Source organism: Spea bombifrons, chromosome 5 (genome assembly GCF_027358695.1).
Source record: "Spea bombifrons isolate aSpeBom1 chromosome 5, aSpeBom1.2.pri, whole genome shotgun sequence".
NCBI lineage: Eukaryota > Metazoa > Chordata > Amphibia > Anura > Pelobatidae > Spea > Spea bombifrons.
In genome coordinates, this window is record NC_071091.1 from 51357000 (window position 1) to 51376514 (window position 19515).

General features: G+C 42.8%; 1 protein-coding gene across 1 annotated transcript in view; it reads right to left on the reverse strand.

Annotated features, from left to right (window-relative positions):
- LOC128497658 (uncharacterized) overlaps positions 1–19515 on the reverse strand; it is a 62285-nt gene that overhangs the window by 33251 nt on the left and 9519 nt on the right. Inside the window, exons 5-7 of the mRNA XM_053467822.1 lie at positions 4419–4534; positions 2664–2786; positions 1976–2018 (exon numbers count right to left, since the gene is read on the reverse strand). Of these exons, the coding sequence (XP_053323797.1) occupies positions 1976–2018; positions 2664–2786; positions 4419–4534 (282 nt within the window). The remainder of the gene's footprint in view (positions 1–1975; positions 2019–2663; positions 2787–4418; positions 4535–19515) is intronic.

Sequence of the window (19515 nt, forward strand, 5' to 3'; positions counted from 1 at the left end):
GATTTCTAATGAATTAATTGGTAAATTCCTCGGTAAAATAAGTATTTGGTCACCTACAAACAAGCAAGATATCTGGCTCTCACAGACCTGTAACATCTTCTTTAAGAGTCTCCTCTGTCCTCCACTCGTTACCTGTATTAATGGCACCTGTTTGAACTTGTATAAAAGACACCTGTCCACAACCTCAAACAGTCACACTCCAAACCCCACTATGGCCAAGACCAAAGAGCTGTCGAAGGACACCAGAAACAAAATTGTAGACCTGCACCAGGCTGGGAAGACTGAATCTGCAATAGGCAAGCAGCTTGGTGTGAAGAAATCAACTGTGGGAGCAATTATTCAAAAATGGAAGACATGCAGGACCACTGATAATCTCCCTCAATCTGGGGCTCCACGCAGGATCTCACCATGTGGTGTCAAAATGATCACAAGAACGGTGAGCAAAAATCCCAGAACCACACGGGGGGACCTAGTGAATGACCTGCAGAGAGCTGGGACCAAAGTAACAAAGGCTACCATCAGTAACACACTACGCCGCCAGGGATTCAAATCATGCAGTGCCAGGCGTGTCCCCCTGCTTAAGCCAGTACATGTCCGGGCCCGTCTGAAGTTTGCTAGAGAGCATTTGGATGATCCAGAAGAGGATTGGACGAATGTCATATGGTCAGATGAAACCAAGGTAGAACTTTTTGGTAGAAACTCAACTCGTCGTGTTTGGAGGAGAAAGAATGCTGAGTTGCACCATACCTACGGTGAAGCATGGGGGTGGAAAAATCATGCTTTGGGGCTGTTTTTCTGCAAAGGGACCAGGACGATCTGTGTAAAGGAAAGAATGAATGGGGCCATGTATCGTGAGATTTTGAGTGAAAACATCCTTTCATCAGCAAGGGCATTGAAGATGAAACGTGGCTGGAACTTTCAGCATGACAATGATCCCAAACACATCGCCCGGGCAACGAAGGAGTGGCTTCGTAAGAAGCATTTCAAGGTCCCGGAGTGGCCTAGCCAGTCTTCAGATCTCAACCCCATAGAAAACCTTTGGAGGGAGTTGAAAGTCCGTGTTGCCCAGCGACAGCCCCAAAACATCACTGCTCTAGAGGAGATCTGCATGGAGGAATGGTCCAAAATACCAGCAACAGTGTGTGAAAACCTTGTGAAGACTTACAGAAAACGTCTGACCTTTGTCATTGCCAACAAAGGGTATATAACAAAGTATTCATATGAACTTTTGTTATTGACCAAATACTTATTTCCCACCATAATTTGCAAATAAATTCTTTAAAAATCCTACAATGTGATTTCCTGTATTCTTTCCCCCCATTCAGTCTCTCATAGTTGAAGTGTACCTATGGTGAAAATTACAGGCCTCTCTCATCTTTTTAAGTGGGAGAACTTGCACAATTGGTGGCTGACTAAATACTTTTTTGCCCCACTGTATATTGTATAAGAGATGTCAAACATCCACAGCCATTATTATGTAACACATAATTATGCAACACGTTGTTTGCACTTTATTTATGAAACCTAATAAAAGTCAAGCTTTGTAAAATCTCTAAATATGAAGCTAGGTGTTTATCTCAAAACGACAAAAAAGGATTATGAGCCATATATATCCAGAGACAACTAGAAGACTTCACAGGAAACACTTTCCGATTGACCTGGACGGTGCATAACTTCACACCTCAATTCTAGTTAAGCAGAGTGGGTAGTATGCAATTTCATGTGAATGTCATCCACATAAGGCACTAGCACAGTGTGGTTTGTGCATGCATTTTGGCCATTTGGTCTTAAAACTGCCATTGCTGAGGACATTTTCCCAACTTCACAGGAAATTAGGACCCTGTGTCAGACAGCCAGCCAGCCAACAAGACATGACTCCACTGTAAACATCAAAGGCAGGAAGAAATATGCGATACACATTAAAATTTTCAATGTAAACAGATTAAGTAAAAAAAACAATAAAAGATGAACTTACTGCCAAACATTTCTCCCATCCACAAAGCATCCTCTGCATAAATCTAGAATATGGAAAGACTAAACTTATTACTATTGCCATACAAATGAAGACATTTCAACCAACCTATAAAAGAAATCTATTTAAGAATGTTAGACTTTTCGCGTGTGGTAGCATATTTGTGTGTGCATGCATGTATGTGCATGTGTATACTGATTTTAATTGTATTGACTAGACAACAACATGAGATTGGGGATCTCTTTACCTTTCTCTTTGCTACCATATAGATCTCACAACACAAAATGTTTCATTTTCCCTCAAGAAATTGTAAAAACTACTTTTTGTTATGTTTGATTTTCTATACACAATTTATTAGGTATTCTGTAATGGAAATCAAGAGAGTTATGACCACCAGACCAAACAAACACGTAAGATTACAGGTTGCTAGATGGCTGATCCAGACTAGAAGATGATGAATGATGAAGAGATTCTGGTGCAATGCATGAAAATTGGTTTCATCACCATGGCCACCTATTAAATCATGCTGAACAGATCTTTCCACTTTGCATCAGATTCACTGATTATTCGTAACCCTCACCGCACACAAACTAAAAACTAAGATTCTGGAAGAACTCTATACATAGACCTTCAGGCAATTCATTTACATTTTTCAATATGATTAAATCGGACCGGAGAACAAATATATTACATTTAAATTCCAATTTCCAGATTGTCTTCCAATTTCCAGCATAATTCTCTTCAGTTGTTCAGGACTGAAGGATTTTAATCCTTGGCATTTTATATTTTTAAAAGTCTCTGGATAACGAGTCTCCTAAAAAGAGAAAGTGTAAACAATTCAAAACATTTTCATCATGAACACTCGTTAAGTTTAAAACGTTTAACTGGATTGTTTTAAAAGAGCAAACAGTTGAGTCAACAATGTCACATGATAGCAAACCAATACCCAAATCTTTAGGTAAAACAGGTCTTGACAAAATTTTTTAAATCTAGGAGCCAGCTAAAAAAAGTTAGGAGCCAGGACTTTTTTTTGCCCTACACTCACACTTTGCCCCAGCACACACAGTCTCACACTTTTCCCCAGCCCTCACTTTGCCCACACTAAAAAGCACCAGTGCATACTTTTAATTACCATTAATTAATTCCGTTAATTAACTCTGTCCCCAGTTTCCATAGGCATCTGTCACTAAATAGCTTCCCATAGTCCCATGTTTAGTGACAAAGATGCCTATGGGAAACTGGGGACAGAGTTTGCCTTTGCCCCCAGTCTCCCATAGGCATCTGTCACTAAACACGAGATTACGGGAAGCTATTTAGTGACAAAGATGTCTATAGGAAACTGGGGACAGAGTTTGCCTTTGCCCCCAGTTTCCCCATAGGCATCTTTGTCACTAAACATGGGACTATGGGAAGCTATTTAGTGACAAAGATGCCTATAGGAAATTGGGGACAGAGTTTGCCTTTGCCCCCAGTCTCCCATAGGCATCTTTGTCACTAAACATGGGACTATGGGAAGCTATTTAGTGACAAAGATGTCTATAGGAAACTGGGGACAGAGTTTGCCTTTGCCCCCAGTCTCCCATAGGCATCTTTGTCCCAGCCTCCTACTGCCAAGCATGCCCCCAGTTACTTCCACTTACCCAACCCCGATGTGCACTCTGTTGGATTCCCGCTGCTGCTGGCGGCGGCTCCACCCATCCTCCTCACTGAACGGGGCTGGCACCGCCCACAAAGCTCATTGAGCAGCGCTGGTGCTGCCCACGAAAGTTATTGAGCAGCGCCGGCTGACCCACTTCTATTTCGAATCGTCAAATCGGTGGCGTTTTAAGAAGCCGTCCCCGTTGATCCGAAATAGAATTGAGTCAGCTGGCCAGCGCGACTCAGTGACCTTCGTGGGCGGTGATAGCCCCGTTCAGTGAGGAGGGTGGGCGGAGCCGCCGGCAGCAGCGGGGTTGTCTGCATCGCACAGACGCCCGCTGCTGCCGGAAAGGAGGATCCAAGTCCCCTGCAAAGCCGCGGGGTATCTGGATCCTAAACTAAATTATAGGTTTGGCTCACAAACACCTAGGCGCCAGGACAGAATTATCAGTCATCCTGGCGCCTGGGATTTGTCGAGCCCTGAGGTAAAATATAGGTAAAATAAAACAGTACAAGAATAATACCATATTCCAGTGTCATGTGTGCTAGTGGGAAAATGATTGACATTTCTATTTAAGGGTAGTTGGGAAATGATTATGTATGGTCTTATATAGCACCATCATATTCAGCTATGTAATGGGTCAACAGGACACAACTAATATATAACATAACAATTTGACTTACAAAAACAAGAAGCCCTACTCAAACTAGCTTACAATATAGAGAATAGTACATAATCTTTTTTTAGACAAAACATTTTCCGAGAAAGAAAACCTTTTAACTACGTACAAAACCATAAGAGACTTACCATATACTTCAAGATGTGCATGGATGAGTTAACATGCCCCATCACATCAACAAACTGTGCATCACATAATTCACATTTACTAAAGACGTTGCTCTTTTTACGTACATATTCAATTCCTGAGAAAAGAAAAGGATAGCATTAGCTGATAAGTGTCACTTCATAAAAGACCACCAATATCTATGTCGCTAATTACAGAAGAGGCACAAATTTACAACTGAAGCCTACCTTGTAAGCTTGTAAGATAACCCTAGAAAATCCATATGTTGAGAAGAAAAAAAAAATCATTTGATCTGCTACTAAAAAAAAAACTTTTCTTGGTAAACCCCTAAGCAAAATGTTACCAAAAAGGGGAATTAAAGTTTATATTCCTCTTTGACAAAAAAAAAAAAAAAAAAAAAAGCTGGTAAGAAAATATGTATCCACCATAAACATATTACCTTATCACTTACACTGCAGTTTAACACCAATAATAGTTACACTAGTTACACAGGATAACTACGCTGAATGGAATCAGTCCATGTTGGGAAAAAAAGTGAAACGCTCTCAAAATGATATTTTTAAATAACTTTTCCTTAGTACATTCTTGCTCCGGATGGGAGGGCATATTTCCGGATAAGTGTTAGTAAGTACTTAGACAAAGGGTACTTCCCTGGGTCCCAAGTCCCAGTTTTATTTACATTTTGCCCCCCCCCCCATCATCTTAATCATTTTTACTTGACCTTAAGAGGTTTTTTTTGGTTTGTTTTATTTAATGTGGTAGGTGGTTAGAAAAGGTATTAGAAAATAGCCTTGGTCCTTGACCTGTGCTGAAAACAGACACAAAAACCAACAAAAAAACGTTCCCAGCAGCAATAACGACTGCTGATAAGAACTGCACATTCTAACTTATCATCAGGAACAAACAGACAGACAATTGACACATAAGCAATATACAAAAACACAAGTGCTTGTTCCATAGCTGGAAACGCCTGAAATCCGAAACCAATAAAACAGCTATGATCCAAAACGCATTATGAAATGGAGCAAACAACTTACTTATGCAAAAGTAACTTAACATTCTCTTCAATAACTGCCTGAAATGTTAAATTCAGAAGACTATGCCTGAACTATTGAAGCACCATATTCTTTGAGAAGGGCATTACTCTCACCTTCCAAGTCTTGATGATTTATAACATGTCTGACAAGCTGAGTTACATACTTCAAGACAATAAAGAGGAACGATCACCAAAATGTATCACCATTAGAGCTTTAATATCCCTCATTCATCCCCTGCACCACTTACAGCTAACCCCCTACCCTGACAGATAAAAATCATAATAACCCGTACCCCAGACTCCTTGGTGTCTAGTAGGGGCAGCCAGTAAACGTCTGCACGTAGACCACCTCTGCTGGTAGCCGAAAAAAAAAAAAAAAAAAAAAAACTAGGGATGCACCGAAATGAAACACAGTTTAAGATTAGCAGGTGATCGCTGATCACCTCCTAATTTCTTTTAAAGCAGGTGGCGCACGTTGATGCTCCGGGGAGCAATCAGACAAGGGCCCTGCTACAGTTTTCAGTGCTGCTGAAGGCTTTGATAGAGGTATTACAGCAACACCATTTTGGAGAAGAAAGCAATCTTAGATCCATTTCTATGCCTGTTTAAACGTATGATATGCCAGACATGCCAAGTAAGTGGTCAATTTATATTACGGTATTAGACAGCCCTTCTAACCTTTCCGCCCCATACCCAGTACCAGAATAACAGCCTGAGATGTGCACAGTTTTATGCAGTGTATTTACCTGGAGTGAGCCAAGGTATACATTCCTTACTTTGCTGAGCAAATGTGCAGCCACACAGTTTAAATTTTAACTATGTTTTAGCACTATTGTACTGTGAAACATTGTTGATCCTTGTTTTCAATGGATACTTAATCCTACAAAAATGTTTGTAACAGAACATCTGTTTTCATGCCAAAAGCTTAGGCATATAATTATCATACAGGATGTATTATACATATGCTGTTCTGATGAAATTCCTAACCTGTACCACGTTAAGATTTCTGCTTATACAAAAAATGTTTCTTCATCTACTGTATGCATAGCATTAATCCTCTAGAGAATCTCAACGTTCTAGCGTATGATGTATCCTACAAAATATTTAATATATCTTTTATTATATCTTTTATTAATATAGCAGCAAAGATTTACACAGCTCTTCATACAATACATAGACAAAACTAGAATTGACAGACTAAAACAAATCAATAAATTAGGTAAATATTACAATCTAGAAGAGAAATTATAGTGCCAAATTACTTTTTAAACAGTTACAGTTATTGTTAATCACTTGCTAAGCTCTTCCAGCAGCATGGTGCTGCCATATTTGAAAGGCATGGTTAATGGGGTGTTTAGGGTTAATTTAAGGGCAGTTATGGTTAATGGGGTGTTTAGGGTTAATTTAGGGGCAGCTATGGTTAATGGGGTGTTTAGGGTTAATTTATGGGCAGCTATGGTTAATAGGGTGTTTAGCGTTAATATAGGAGCAGCTGTGGTTAATGGGGTGTTTGGGGTTAATTTGAGGCAGTTGTGGTTAATGGGGTGTTTAGGGTTAATTTAGGGGCTGTTGTGGTTGATGGGGGTCTTTAGGGTTAATTTAGGGGATGCTGTGGTTAATGGGGTGTTTAGGGTTAATTTAGGGTAGTTGTGTTTGATGGGGTATTTAGAGTTAATTTAGGGGTAGTTATGGTTAATAGGGTGTTTAGGGTTAATTTAATGAAGAGGACTGAGGGTTTAATTTAATTTAATAAAGTTAACTTAAGGCGCCGTTAGAGGTAAAGGGGGACAGACTAAAGGGAATCTAAATCAGTGAAGATTAACCCAGTACTTATTTATAAAAGTATGGTGTCAGTGTGCTGTGAACAAGTCTGTGACTATGAGGGGACTATGAGATATCTGGGGGGGGGGGTATAAGGCATATCTGGGGAGGATGGAGTGACATATCTGGGGGTATAAGGCATATACGGTATATAAGGCATATGTGGGGAGGGCAGCGTGGCATGTCTGGGGAGGATGGAGTGGTGTATCAGGGGGTATAAGGCATATCAGGCACAGTGGCATATGTGGGGGTAGAGTGGAGTGGTATATGTGGCAGGCAGCGTGGAGTGGTATATGTGGGAGGCAGCGTGGAGTGGAATATGTGGGAGGCAGCGAGGAGTGGAATATGTGGGAGGCAGCGTGGAGTGGCATGTCTGGGAGGCAGCGTGGAGTGGCATGTCTGGGAGGCAGCGTGGAGTGGCATGTCTGGGAGGCAGCGTGGCATGTCTGGGAGGCAGCGTGGCATGTCTGGGAGGCAGCGTGGCATGTCTGGGAGGCAGCGTGGCATGTCTGGGAGGCAGCGTGGCATGTCTGGGAGGCAGCGTGGCATGTCTGGGAGGCAGCGTGGCATGTCTGGGCTCAAATGTGCATAAATTGGGGGGGGTGGTTGGGAAATAAAGACAAGAAATGCATTTTATCAAAGTTTTTTTTTTTATTCTGCTGTTTGTACCGTATTGGCTTGGATATAGGCCGCCCCCGTATATAGGCCGCACCCTAAAAGTTTGGTGCTTTTTTAAAGAAAAAGTTTTTTTCTTTAAAAAAGCACCAAAAAAAACATGCTGCCACTCTGTCTCCCCCCGAGATATGCTGCCACTGTCCTCCCCCCTCCTGAGATATGCTGCCACTGTCCTCCCTCCCCGAGATATGCTACCACTGTCCTCCCTCCCTGAGATATGCTACCACTGTCCTCCTCTGCCCCCCCCCCACTGGATGTGCCGGCACCGGAAGTTGTATACGCGTATTGCGTAGACGTCCCCCGCCGGCCCCGCAAGACACCCGGGAGTCTGCTCCGGTAAGTCCGGGGGGGGGGCTTGGCGGTCCGCACGATGCGCTTAGACAACCTCCCGTGCCGGCACCCCCCCTGTGGGAAGTGCCGGCAGGGGAAGCTGTCTGAGCGTATCGGGGAGTAGGATGCAGGTCCCCTGCACGGCTGCGGGTGATCTCTATCCTAACCCCGCTGCCTGCCCGGCGCCCGGGACTGCATGTCCCGGGCGTCGGGCGCTAGACCCCGAATATAGGCCGCACCCCCACTTTAAAGACTTAAAGTGGGGGGGAAAAAGTGCGGCCTATATTCGAGCCAATACGGTATTTAAAATCATTTGTTTATTAAATTAATTTAAATAAATGAAAAATGTACATTCATTTTTTTTATCCGATTAATCGAAAAAATAAATCGGCCAACTAATAGATTATGAAAATCGTTAGTTGCAGCCCTACATTGGAGTAAGTTTTCCAGTCCATCTGTGTGTTTAAATATATATATATATATATATATATGTGTATATATATATATATATATATATATTTTTTTTTACTTTTGACCTTATAGATGCATGTTTAAAGAGTTACATTTTTCATGAAAACCAATGTAATCATACAATCTTAAATTAGTAACACCACAGCTTACCTGAAACAAATGGAGTTTCCTTTGTCTGAGCAACCACTAACCATAGGGAAAATAAAAAAAAAAATCAAATTCAGGTATTATTATAAAAGCCATTATAATGGCTTCTATACTTAAGCGAGTTCCTATAAGAATGCTGTTTGTATTGCAGTACCTGCATTCAACCTGCAAGTGGAGCCAGAGTCTCAGGAGGGGCTGGAGAAACACTCCTGAGGATTCTTTTCAACTTCATTGTTTTTTTTTAAAGGACACCGCCATCTTGCGAGCGTCAAAATCACTCGCAGTGGTGGTTGTGACCGCTCTTCGGAACGGTCACAGCATGTCCTGGGGCGGGAGTTCAGTGTGGCTGAATGCCTCGTGATCGAGGCATTTCAGCGACAACATTGAAGTTTAGGAGGCCTGCTGTAAGCCTTTAAAACGGGCGAACGTTAACACCTGGGGAGGGGCCAAACGAGCCTATGATCCCGATCTTGATGCTGCTTAACCCCTTCGTGACAAAGGCTGATTTTACTTTTTGTACCCTTCGTGACAATAGCCTTTTTAACATTTCTGCGCTGCTTGTGTTTAGCTGTAATTTTCTTCTTTCCCGTTTACTGAACCCACACACATTAGATATTGTTTTTTTCAGGACAAGAAGGGCTTTCTTTAGATGACATTGTTTTGATTGTATCATATTATTTACTACTAAAAAAAGTATAAAATATGGTGAAAAATTTAGAAAAAAATGACTGTTTCTAACTTTTAGTTGAAAAATCTTTTACTCATCAATAAAAGGTAATGAAAAAACCTGCTAAATAGATTCTACTATTTGTCCTCAGTTTAGAAATACCCAATGTTTTTATGTTTTTTTGCTTTTTTCTACCCATTATGGGGCAATAAGTACAGGTAGCGTTTTGCTATTTCAAAGCCATTTTTTCCAAATCTGGTAATTCTTCCCCCCATGTGCCATTTCGGGTATCTTTGAACCCGGCCAATGCAATTTACCCCATCAAGTCATATATTTTTGAAAACTAGACAGCCCAGGGTATTTCAAATGCTAGTATTTTAACTCTTTCCATGCACCATATCTGACACCAGTCTTTGTCAAACTTTGTGGTAGTCATTTTTTTGCATGTGGTTTTCCACACACATTTTACTTCAGGTATGAATTAAAAAGTTCTCGTATATGTCACTATCACAAAACACCCCAATATGTGTTCAGCAACATCTCCTGAGTACAGCGATACCTCACATGAATGATTTTGCCTGGCTGTTTGGGGGCAAAAGGGCCACATTTGGGGCAAGCGCATTTTTCAATGTTGAACTTTGGCATTTGGGGATCCACTGCCCATACCCTATTTGGTACATCTTTGAGCTGGGCCATTTCAGTGTGCCCAACAAAACCATATATTTTTCAAAACTAGACACCACAGGGTATTTTAAATGCTGGTATTTTAACTCGTTGCATGCACACATTTTACCACCAGCATTTTTTCAAAGTTTGCAGTAGTATTTTTGTGTGTGTATTTTTTCCCGGCGTATAGTGGGACAAACACTAAAAGAAAACGAAGGGTTAAACTCCGCCCCCCCCTTACCCTATAACCGCCCGTAGCGGCATGGAGAATCAGTTCTTTTTTGTCCCGCAGGGACGAACACTTGGCTCCGGCTTCTCCGGTTGAAGATTTCAACCGGCACACGGGTTGTGCCGGCCAAGGGGGTCGGGCAGTCCGTTCGCTCCCCGGGTGGGAGCTCGGCTGCCGCTCAGCTACTCCGCGTTACAGACGGGTTCTGTAGCGGAGGTTTTTCAAACGTCCAGGGGAGGAGCATGCGCAGTTCAGTGGAACGCACGCCCGGGTGGCTATGCGTTCCACTGATGATCCGGCCGTGCTACAACGCATGCGCGGTTCGGATCATCCGGATTTGGCGCCAAATTCAAAATTTGGCTGCCTATAAAAGCTGTGCAAACCTGTCTGACCACAAGAGTGTGTGTCAGGACAGGTTTTGGCCGTGTTGTTTGACCCCCACACGGTTTTTTTGGTGATCTTGCTTTTGATACACCAAAGATTATGTTAACCCCTTCATCTCCAGAGAAGGACAAAATGCCTTCTGCTCCTCCTAAAAAGGCTTCATGTAAGTCTAAACATTTGGCGTGCCTTGAATGTAATACTCCTCTCCCAGACGGCTACAAGAGGAAGACGTGTCAGCAGTGTTTAGCAGATATCCTGGCTAAAGAAAAACAAAAGGATATGCAGTCTTTTCTATCCTGGTTCCAGGATAATTTGTCCCAAACATTCCAAGCATTTAAGGAGGCGGCCAAGCCAACAGTATATGACAAGCCAAGTAAGAAACGCAGGAGAGATAGTCCATCTACTTCGGAATTGTCATCTGGGGAATGTTCGCGTTCATCAAGGGATGTTTCCAGTTCGGAAGAATCTGAATCAGAATCCGGTTTTCCCCCTCAAGAGCTGGGAAAATTCATTAAAGAAGTAAATCATGTTTTACTGAATCCAGACACTAAGAAAAAGGGTTTTCCTGTTTTGCCTCATCTTATGAAGTTTGTACAGCGTGAATGGAAGCATCCTAGTAAGCGAGCTTTTGTTTCTAAGCACTTCAAACAACTGTTTAAGCTTCAGGATGACAGCATATGGGAAGAGCTTCCTAAAGTTGATGTCCAGGTCGCGCAGCTGTCAAAAAAGACTACATTGCCAATTGGAGAAGTTTCCGGCCTAAAAGACACTATGGACAAGAGAGCAGAGACTGCTAATAGAAGAATCTTCCAAGCAGCAGGACTTCAAAGTAAAGCAGCATCAGCTGGAGCAGCAGTAGCGAGAGCTCAAGGCTTATGGCTCCAGAAATTAGAAAACCACGTTCTGGAGGATGCAGATAAGGATCTTTCTCAACTCCTTAAAAATTTGAAACTCTCTAATGATTTTTTGATTGATACGGTTGAAGAATTAGTCAAGCTATCCGCCCGTAATATGGGTCTGTCTACGGTTGCCAGGAGAGCAGTCTGGCTTAAATCCTGGAACGCTGATTCGGCATCTAAATCTTCACTGTGTGATTTACCGTTTGAAAGAAAAAAGCTTTTTGGGTCTCCTCTTGAAGAGCTGTTGAGACAAATGTCAGACACCAAGAAGGCACTGCCTCAAGATATTAAGCCCAAATGGAACCGCAGGTATCCCTTTAATAGACAGAGATATTCCAGACCATCGGATAAGTCTTCCTTTCGGAAACAAAATAAAGACACCAGATTTCGCCCTAAAGGAGCCAGACAAGATAGGGCAAGACGGTTCTGACAAAGTAGGAGGACGCCTTCGGATGTTTCGGGATACATGGTTCCAGACTACCAGCAACCCTTGGATCCGTCGGATCATTTCAGAAGGCTACACCATAATGTTTTGCAGACCTCCTCACAATGTTTTTCTAGTCTCCTCTTACCCGTCAGTAACCAAGAACACGGCATTAATTATGGCAGCGTCAAAACTCCTCAGTCAGGGAGTTATAGAAAAGGTTCCAAAGTCTCAGTTTTTTCAGGGGGTTTATTCCCGGTTGTTCCTAGTCCCGAAACCAGGTGGCACCTTTCGTCCAGTATTGGATTTGAAGTTCGTCAACCAACACATTCCTTACCAACACTTCCGTATGGAGACCATCTCTTCAGTTACCCAGCTGATTCAGAGAGGGGATTATATGGCCTCCCTAGACCTTCAGGATGCTTACCTTCATGTGCCTATAGCCGTAAAGTAAAGAAGATTTTTAAGATTTGCAGTGAACACAAGCCGAGGTCTCCTCCACTTTCAATTCAAAGCGCTACCCTTCGGCCTTTCCACTGCGCCAAGAGTCTTTACCAAGATTCTCACCCCTTTGGCGGCGGAATTAAGATTACAGGGGATATCGGTGGTCCCTTACCTGGACGACTGGTTGATAAAAGCCTCATCAGCTGCACAACTTTTAATAGATCTTCAAGTGACAATCAATCTGCTAAAAAACCATGGTTGGCTTCTGAATGTGGCCAAATCAAACTTAATTCCAACAACAGAGATCAAGTTTCTGGGGTTTCATGTAAACTCAAACTCTCTTCGTCTTGTTCTTCCGAAAGACAAAGCCACACACATTCGGCTAAAAGTCACGGATCTCCAGGCATATCCCATATGCTCCATCAGAAAGGTTATGAGCATTTTGGGACTTATGACTTCCACCATACCGGCAGTAGCCTGGGCGCAGGCAAGAATGAGGCCTCTTCAATGGCACATCCTGTCCCACTGGTCCAGAAAAGACGAGGACCTGGACAAAGAGATTTTGATATCTCAAGAAGTGTTGCGGCAACTAGAGTGGTGGAAGATCAAGAAAAATTTGACAAGCGGCCTGTCATTCCAGCCCAAACAGTGGCTGATAGTTACCACAGATGCATCCCAGACTGGTTGGGGAGCTCATTTCCAATCTCACTCGGCACAAGGAGAGTGGTCAACGCAGGAAGCTCGTCAATCTTCAAACTTCCGGGAACTACAGGCTGTCTTCAGGGCCCTAGTATCCTTCAAGCCATGGATAGTAGGCAGATCAGTAAAGATTCAATCAGACAACGCCACAACAGTGGCTTATATAAACAGACAAGGGGGTACGAGAGTAGCCAGTCTTCAATCGTTATGCACCGACATTATGCGATGGGCACAAAAGCATCTGGAAGCTATCTCGGCGGTTCACATCAGAGGGCAGTACAATGCCCTAGCAGACGACCTCAGCAGAAACAGATGCTCTCAAGCAGAATGGTCTCTTCATCCGACTATATTTCAAAAATTGGTGGCATTAGTGGGCTTGCCGGAAGTGGATCTTATGGCAACACGACTGAACCGAAAGGTCCCTCTTTTTGCTTCCCTGTACAGTATGGATTACCCGCCCTTTCTGGATGGATTGGGGATCAAGTGGCAATTCAGCCTAGCCTACATCTTTCCTCCGGTGGCGATGATTCCCCGAGTCTTGCTCAAAGTCAAGATGGACAAGGCAAGAGTACTAGCAGTTCTCCCGTTTTGGCCGAATCGGAGCTAGTTTTCGGACCTGTGCCAGCTAGCAGTAGCTTATTGGGAGCTTCCGTTGTCCTCAGTAGTTTTGGAAACGAAAGGAATTCCCCTTCACATCCTTCGAATGTACAGACTGACGGCCTGGCTGCTGCAAGGCTAATCCTGAAAAATCAAGGTATAGAACCTATTATGACTGATCTCCTCTTGAATTCAGTAAGACGGTCTACATCAAGAATTTATCTGAGAACATGGAGAAAATTTTTGGAATGGTGTCAGTCTCTAGATCTGCAGTCTTCTCCTCCGTCCATTCCGGTCATTTTGCGCTTCTTGCATATGGGATTTACAGCAGGCCTCAAAGTCTCTACTCTTAAAGGTCAAGTGTCTGCTCTCAGTCATTTCCTGCTACTCGATCTGGCGTCAGATCGCTTAATTCGGAGATTTTTTAAGGCCACCACTATTAAAAGACCTCCGGTTAAATCATTTTTTCCACCCTGGGATCTTACCCTGGTTCTCAAAGCTCTGTGTTTACCTCCGTTTGAACCTCTCCAGGAAGTGTCACTAAAATTCCTCTCCCTAAAGACAGCGTTTTTAGTGGCTATCACGTCGGCACGGCGCATTGGGGAACTCCAGGCGCTCTCAGCCTCTAAGGAATTTCTAGTTTTTCATCAAGATAAAGTGGTCATGTATCCGAGACCGTCATTTCTGCCTAAAGTATTATCCCAGGTCAATATTAACCAGCCTATTGTCCTGCCTACTTTTTATCCGGATCCGACACCAGAAGAAAATGAATGGCACTCGTTGGATATTAAAAGAGCTCTTACCATATATTTGGAACGTACCTCTTCTTTTCGTTCCTCTGACCACCTGTTTCTACAATTCCAGGGAAGATCTGCAGGGCAAGCAGTGTCAAAATCTACGTTATCTAGATGGCTCACAGATACAATCCGTCTGGCATACGACTCCTGTGGGGCCACAGTTCCTCCTCAGATTACGGCTCACTCTACGAGAGCCGTCTCAGTCTCCTGGGCTTCCAGGTCTTCAGTCTCTCCGGAGGACATTTGTAAAGCAGCAACGTGGTCCTCATGGAATACTTTTATCAAACATTATAGACTGGACATTTCCTCTGCTTCAGCGGCTGAGTTTGGACGTCAGGTCCTTCACGCAGTCAAGCTCTAACTCCCTCCCCTTTTTTTGAGGGGGATCTTGCTACATCCCTCTGGTACTGCCACTATACGCCGGGAAAAACAGTAATTTTACTCACCGTAAATTCTCTTTTCCCAAGTATAGTGGCAGTACGGATCTCCCTCCCAATTTGGTATTAATACAGATAATTGTTTTCCATCCTTTGGTCCTCTTGTTAGTTAACTGATTCTCCATGCCGCTACGGGCGGTTATAGGGTAAGGGGGGGGCGGAGTTTAACCCTTCGTTTTCTTTTAGTGTTTGTCCCGGCGAAAGAGCAAACCCTCTGGTACTGCCACTATACTTGGGAAAAGAGAATTTACGGTGAGTAAAATTACTGTTTTCCCACACACACCTACTTTATGTATGAATTTACAGCTCTTGGTATATGCCGCTGTCACACGACACCCCATAATGTGTTCAGCAACATCTCCTGAGTACAGTGATACCCCACATGCATGGGTGTGTCATTTTTGTGGGAACTAAAAGGCCACATTTGGTACGTGTGCATTTTTCTAATTGGAAATTAGATGTGTGGCCATCCTTCCCCCGGTGTTAATTGGGACGTTGTTGAACCTGGCCAATGCAATTTACCCCATCAAATCATACCTTTTTTAAAAGTAGACACCCCATGGGCATTTAATATGCCAGTATTTTAACTCTTTCCATGCGAGAATTGTTTTAAGCTAATATGCTAATTTTAGGACTTGCTCACAAAAATATATTTTTTATATATATATTTTATTTTTTTTTGTCTTTTTTTAAAAAAAAAATTTAACATTTTTTTTCAACTTGGAGGTTCCCCTGATAGTGACATCAGTGGGAAATGATTTTTACATTTTACTAGTTTTTTACTATTTTTTTCTAATTATTAATTTTATTTTATTTTTTAATTTATTTTTACTAATCACACTGTGATTAGAAAGCTGGGCTCCATTGACTTGCATGGTGAATGCAGTACCTGTATTCAACCTGCAAGTGGAGCCAAAGTTCTCTAGATGGTCTGGACCATCTAGCGAACTTTTAAAATTTGTTGGTTCCTGTTACAGGGCAGCGGCCATCTTGCTTGATGGCGAAGATCATCGGCAGCTGCGGCTGTGACCGCTCTCCGGAGCGGTCACAGCCCATCGAAAGGTAAGTGTTTGGTGTCGCTGGATGCCTCCTGATCGAGGCATTCCAGCAACACCATTTAAGTTTAAACGCTTTTAAAACGGGCGTCCGCCGCCATACAAAGTATGGCGGATGTTGACGCCCCGTGGAGGGGCCAGAGATGGCCCCTTCGTTCCGATCGCGGCGTTGCTGAATGCCTCGAGGTCGAGGCATTCAGCAACGTTTTTTGGGTGCAGAAAGCGAAAACAGATCGCTTTCTGCACCCGTTTAAAGATTGTCGTAAAGCACATGCTTTTCCGTGTCGTGCCAGGACCGGCAATTGTCGTTAAGGGGTTAATGCCTCATCATCGAAGCATTACAGCAGGGGTGTCCAGGTTTTTTCTGGAGTGGGCCACTTCATCAGAATTGTATACGTGCGCGAGCCACGCTTATTTTTCATTGTGAGAAAATATGGCCTTTTGTTGTGACTACAAATTCAGGATAATTAAAAATGAAATAGTTCTATTTATTCTAGGGATACACCGAAATGAAAATTCTGGACCAAAACATTCACTTAGCCAAAACTGAAAATGACCCCACCTCAAATTTTTAATAAAAGTAGGTAACACACCACAACTGGACAAAAAAAATAGTAATATGACTTGGCATGATAAGAGTGTGATTGCTAACAGCAATCACAGTCCCATCATGCCTAGGTTCCAGCACTTACATATCCAACCAGTAAATGCTAGAACCTAGGCATGATGGGACTGTGATTGCTGTTATCAATCACACTCCTATCATGCCAAGTCAGCCAGTACATGCTGGTACAGGGTGGCTGTAAGCGATGTGCAGACCCCATATTGCTGGCAGCATCAATACACAAGGGGGGCAGCTAGCTAGGTTTCAGCATGTACTGGCTGTTAGCAATCACACTCCTATCATGCCTAGGTTCCAGCACTTACACATCCATGCTATCACACACACTCATTCATTCATATACTCATTCATTCACAGATTCATTCCCTCAATCACGCATACTCATTCAAACACCCTCCCCACCCCCTTACCTGCACTGCAGCTCCTCGATGCCGCTCACAGACCTCAGCAGGGGGCGCGGCCTCCCTCTACGTTCTCTGGTACTGAACAGAGGAAGCAGAACTGGAGCAGAGTCATGTGATGTCACGTGAACTCTGCTGGGTTCCGCTTCCTCTTTGCAGTACAAAAGACCCTCCCACTGGTAAGTAGCAGGGCTCGAGGTATGGCCCGCGTAAGATCGGTTGCCCTAGCTGCCGATCTTACGCGGGCCGCACCTCGAGGGCCGCATGTTGGACGCCCCTGCATTACAGCAACAGTTTAATGCCATGATGTGCCAGGCCAGTCATTGGTCGTTAACTGACCGTTTTTGCATGACGCGTCTGGCACATCGTTGGTCGTTAAGGGGTTAAAATGCTCTCGTACGAGTCAGTTATTGACATATAGCTACAAGACTCAGTAAGGGTCACTATAATTTTAATTATATTGATCTCTCCCTCTCTCATATTTTATATACTTCTGCATATCTTTACTGAAACACTTTCAATAAACAGTATTTTGTGTTAATATAATGAACATGTAACAACTAAAAGCTAATTAAGTCAGTTACAGATCATAGATTGTAGACAGTGTAAAAACTATGTGGTGATAACTAACAAAGCGAAACCAAAGACAAATAAAAGTCCAGAAACAATGCAAAGAAAAATACTGTATGTAAATTGTAATGTAGCCAAAGACTGACATCATCCAATGCTGTGTACCATAAGGATAACCGTCACACATCTTCTTAACCCCTTCCGGACCATGACGTACCTGGTACTTCCTGGTAATACGTCACCACCAGACCAGGATGTACCAGGTACGTCATGGCCAATAAGCGGTCGCGCTGCACGCTGGGATCGTGAGGGGATGGCTGCTACTGACCGCTGGGCGACCCCAGCGATCGTGTAGCAGCCAATCTCCGTCAATTCCGTGCATGTGATCACTTTAAAAGCGAATCACGTGCATGCTTTTGAAAATTGACAGATACAATGTTTGTAAACATTGTATCTGCCTATATTACCCTGTCTCCCTCCTCCTCACTCGTGGTTGTGAGTTGGAGAGACAGAAAACGTTGTGCAAGAGAGTCCTGAGCGATTTGTGTAAAAAAAAAAAAAAAAAAAATCTATCTATCTATATATATATATATTTTCACTGCTGATCAGTGTTCTGATCAGCAGTATTTGACCCTAAGGGGTTAATTCTTTTTTTCCCCTCATAAATTGTGGGTGGGTGGGTTAGTTAGCGGGGAATTGATTAGGTAGGGATTAGGGTTAGGATCTAAGGTTAGGTAGGGTTTTAAAAAAAAAAAAATAATAGGTTTTATATGGTGGAAGAGGCATATAAAATTTTGGCGCCAGACTCTGCCACTGACACTGCGTCAGATTTTGATGTGGGACAGTTTACCAGCAGCTCTGATGATGATGCTGCACCCCCAGTTAAAAGGAGCAGTGTTGCTACTCCTGATCCCTCTGATGAGTGGATCCCTGCAGCTGGCACTTTTCCAGATGCTCCCCCCTTCACCGACAATTCCGGCATTCATCCGGATGTCACAGAATTTACCCCATGCCAATTTATGGAGCCGTTCATGGGCAATGAGTTTTGGGAGGCGTTATCTTACCAAAACTAACTTGTACGTTGCCCAGCAATTTAGCAGTATCAGTATCTGTGACAACTATTGCAGTTATTAGACCACCATGCCAAATTTGAAAAAAAAATACATTTTAAAAACGTGATGCATGCCTTGCAATATTTGCCCTATACTGGTCAAAATAGATGAAAATCCTGGCTTTATTTGGTGGTTTCCAAATAAAGTTAATGAATATATTTTGGATCATTTTCCCCATTGGTTCAATGTGTATGTATACAAAACTGTAAAAAAATGCGTTTTTTTCATTTTCCCCCCACTTTTTCCCAGTTTATTTCAAACAAAACAATGTACTACCCAGCTTAATATGGTTTCAAATGAAAGCCCTACTTGTGCTGAAAAAAAACAATATATGATTTGTGTGGGTGCACTAATTGATAAGAGAGAAATTACAGTTGAAGAAACACAAAACGGCTCCGGTCCTTTAGCGACACGTTAGTATCAAAACACCCAAGGTATTTCAAACGCTAGTATTTTAACTCTTCCCACGCACTAATTCTCCCACCAATCTTTGTCAAACTTTGTGGTATTTTTTTTTAGCGTTTCTTGTTTCACACACATTTTCTTTAGATATGAATTTACAGGTCCTGGTATACGTCACTGCCACACAACACCACAATATGTGTTCAGCAACATC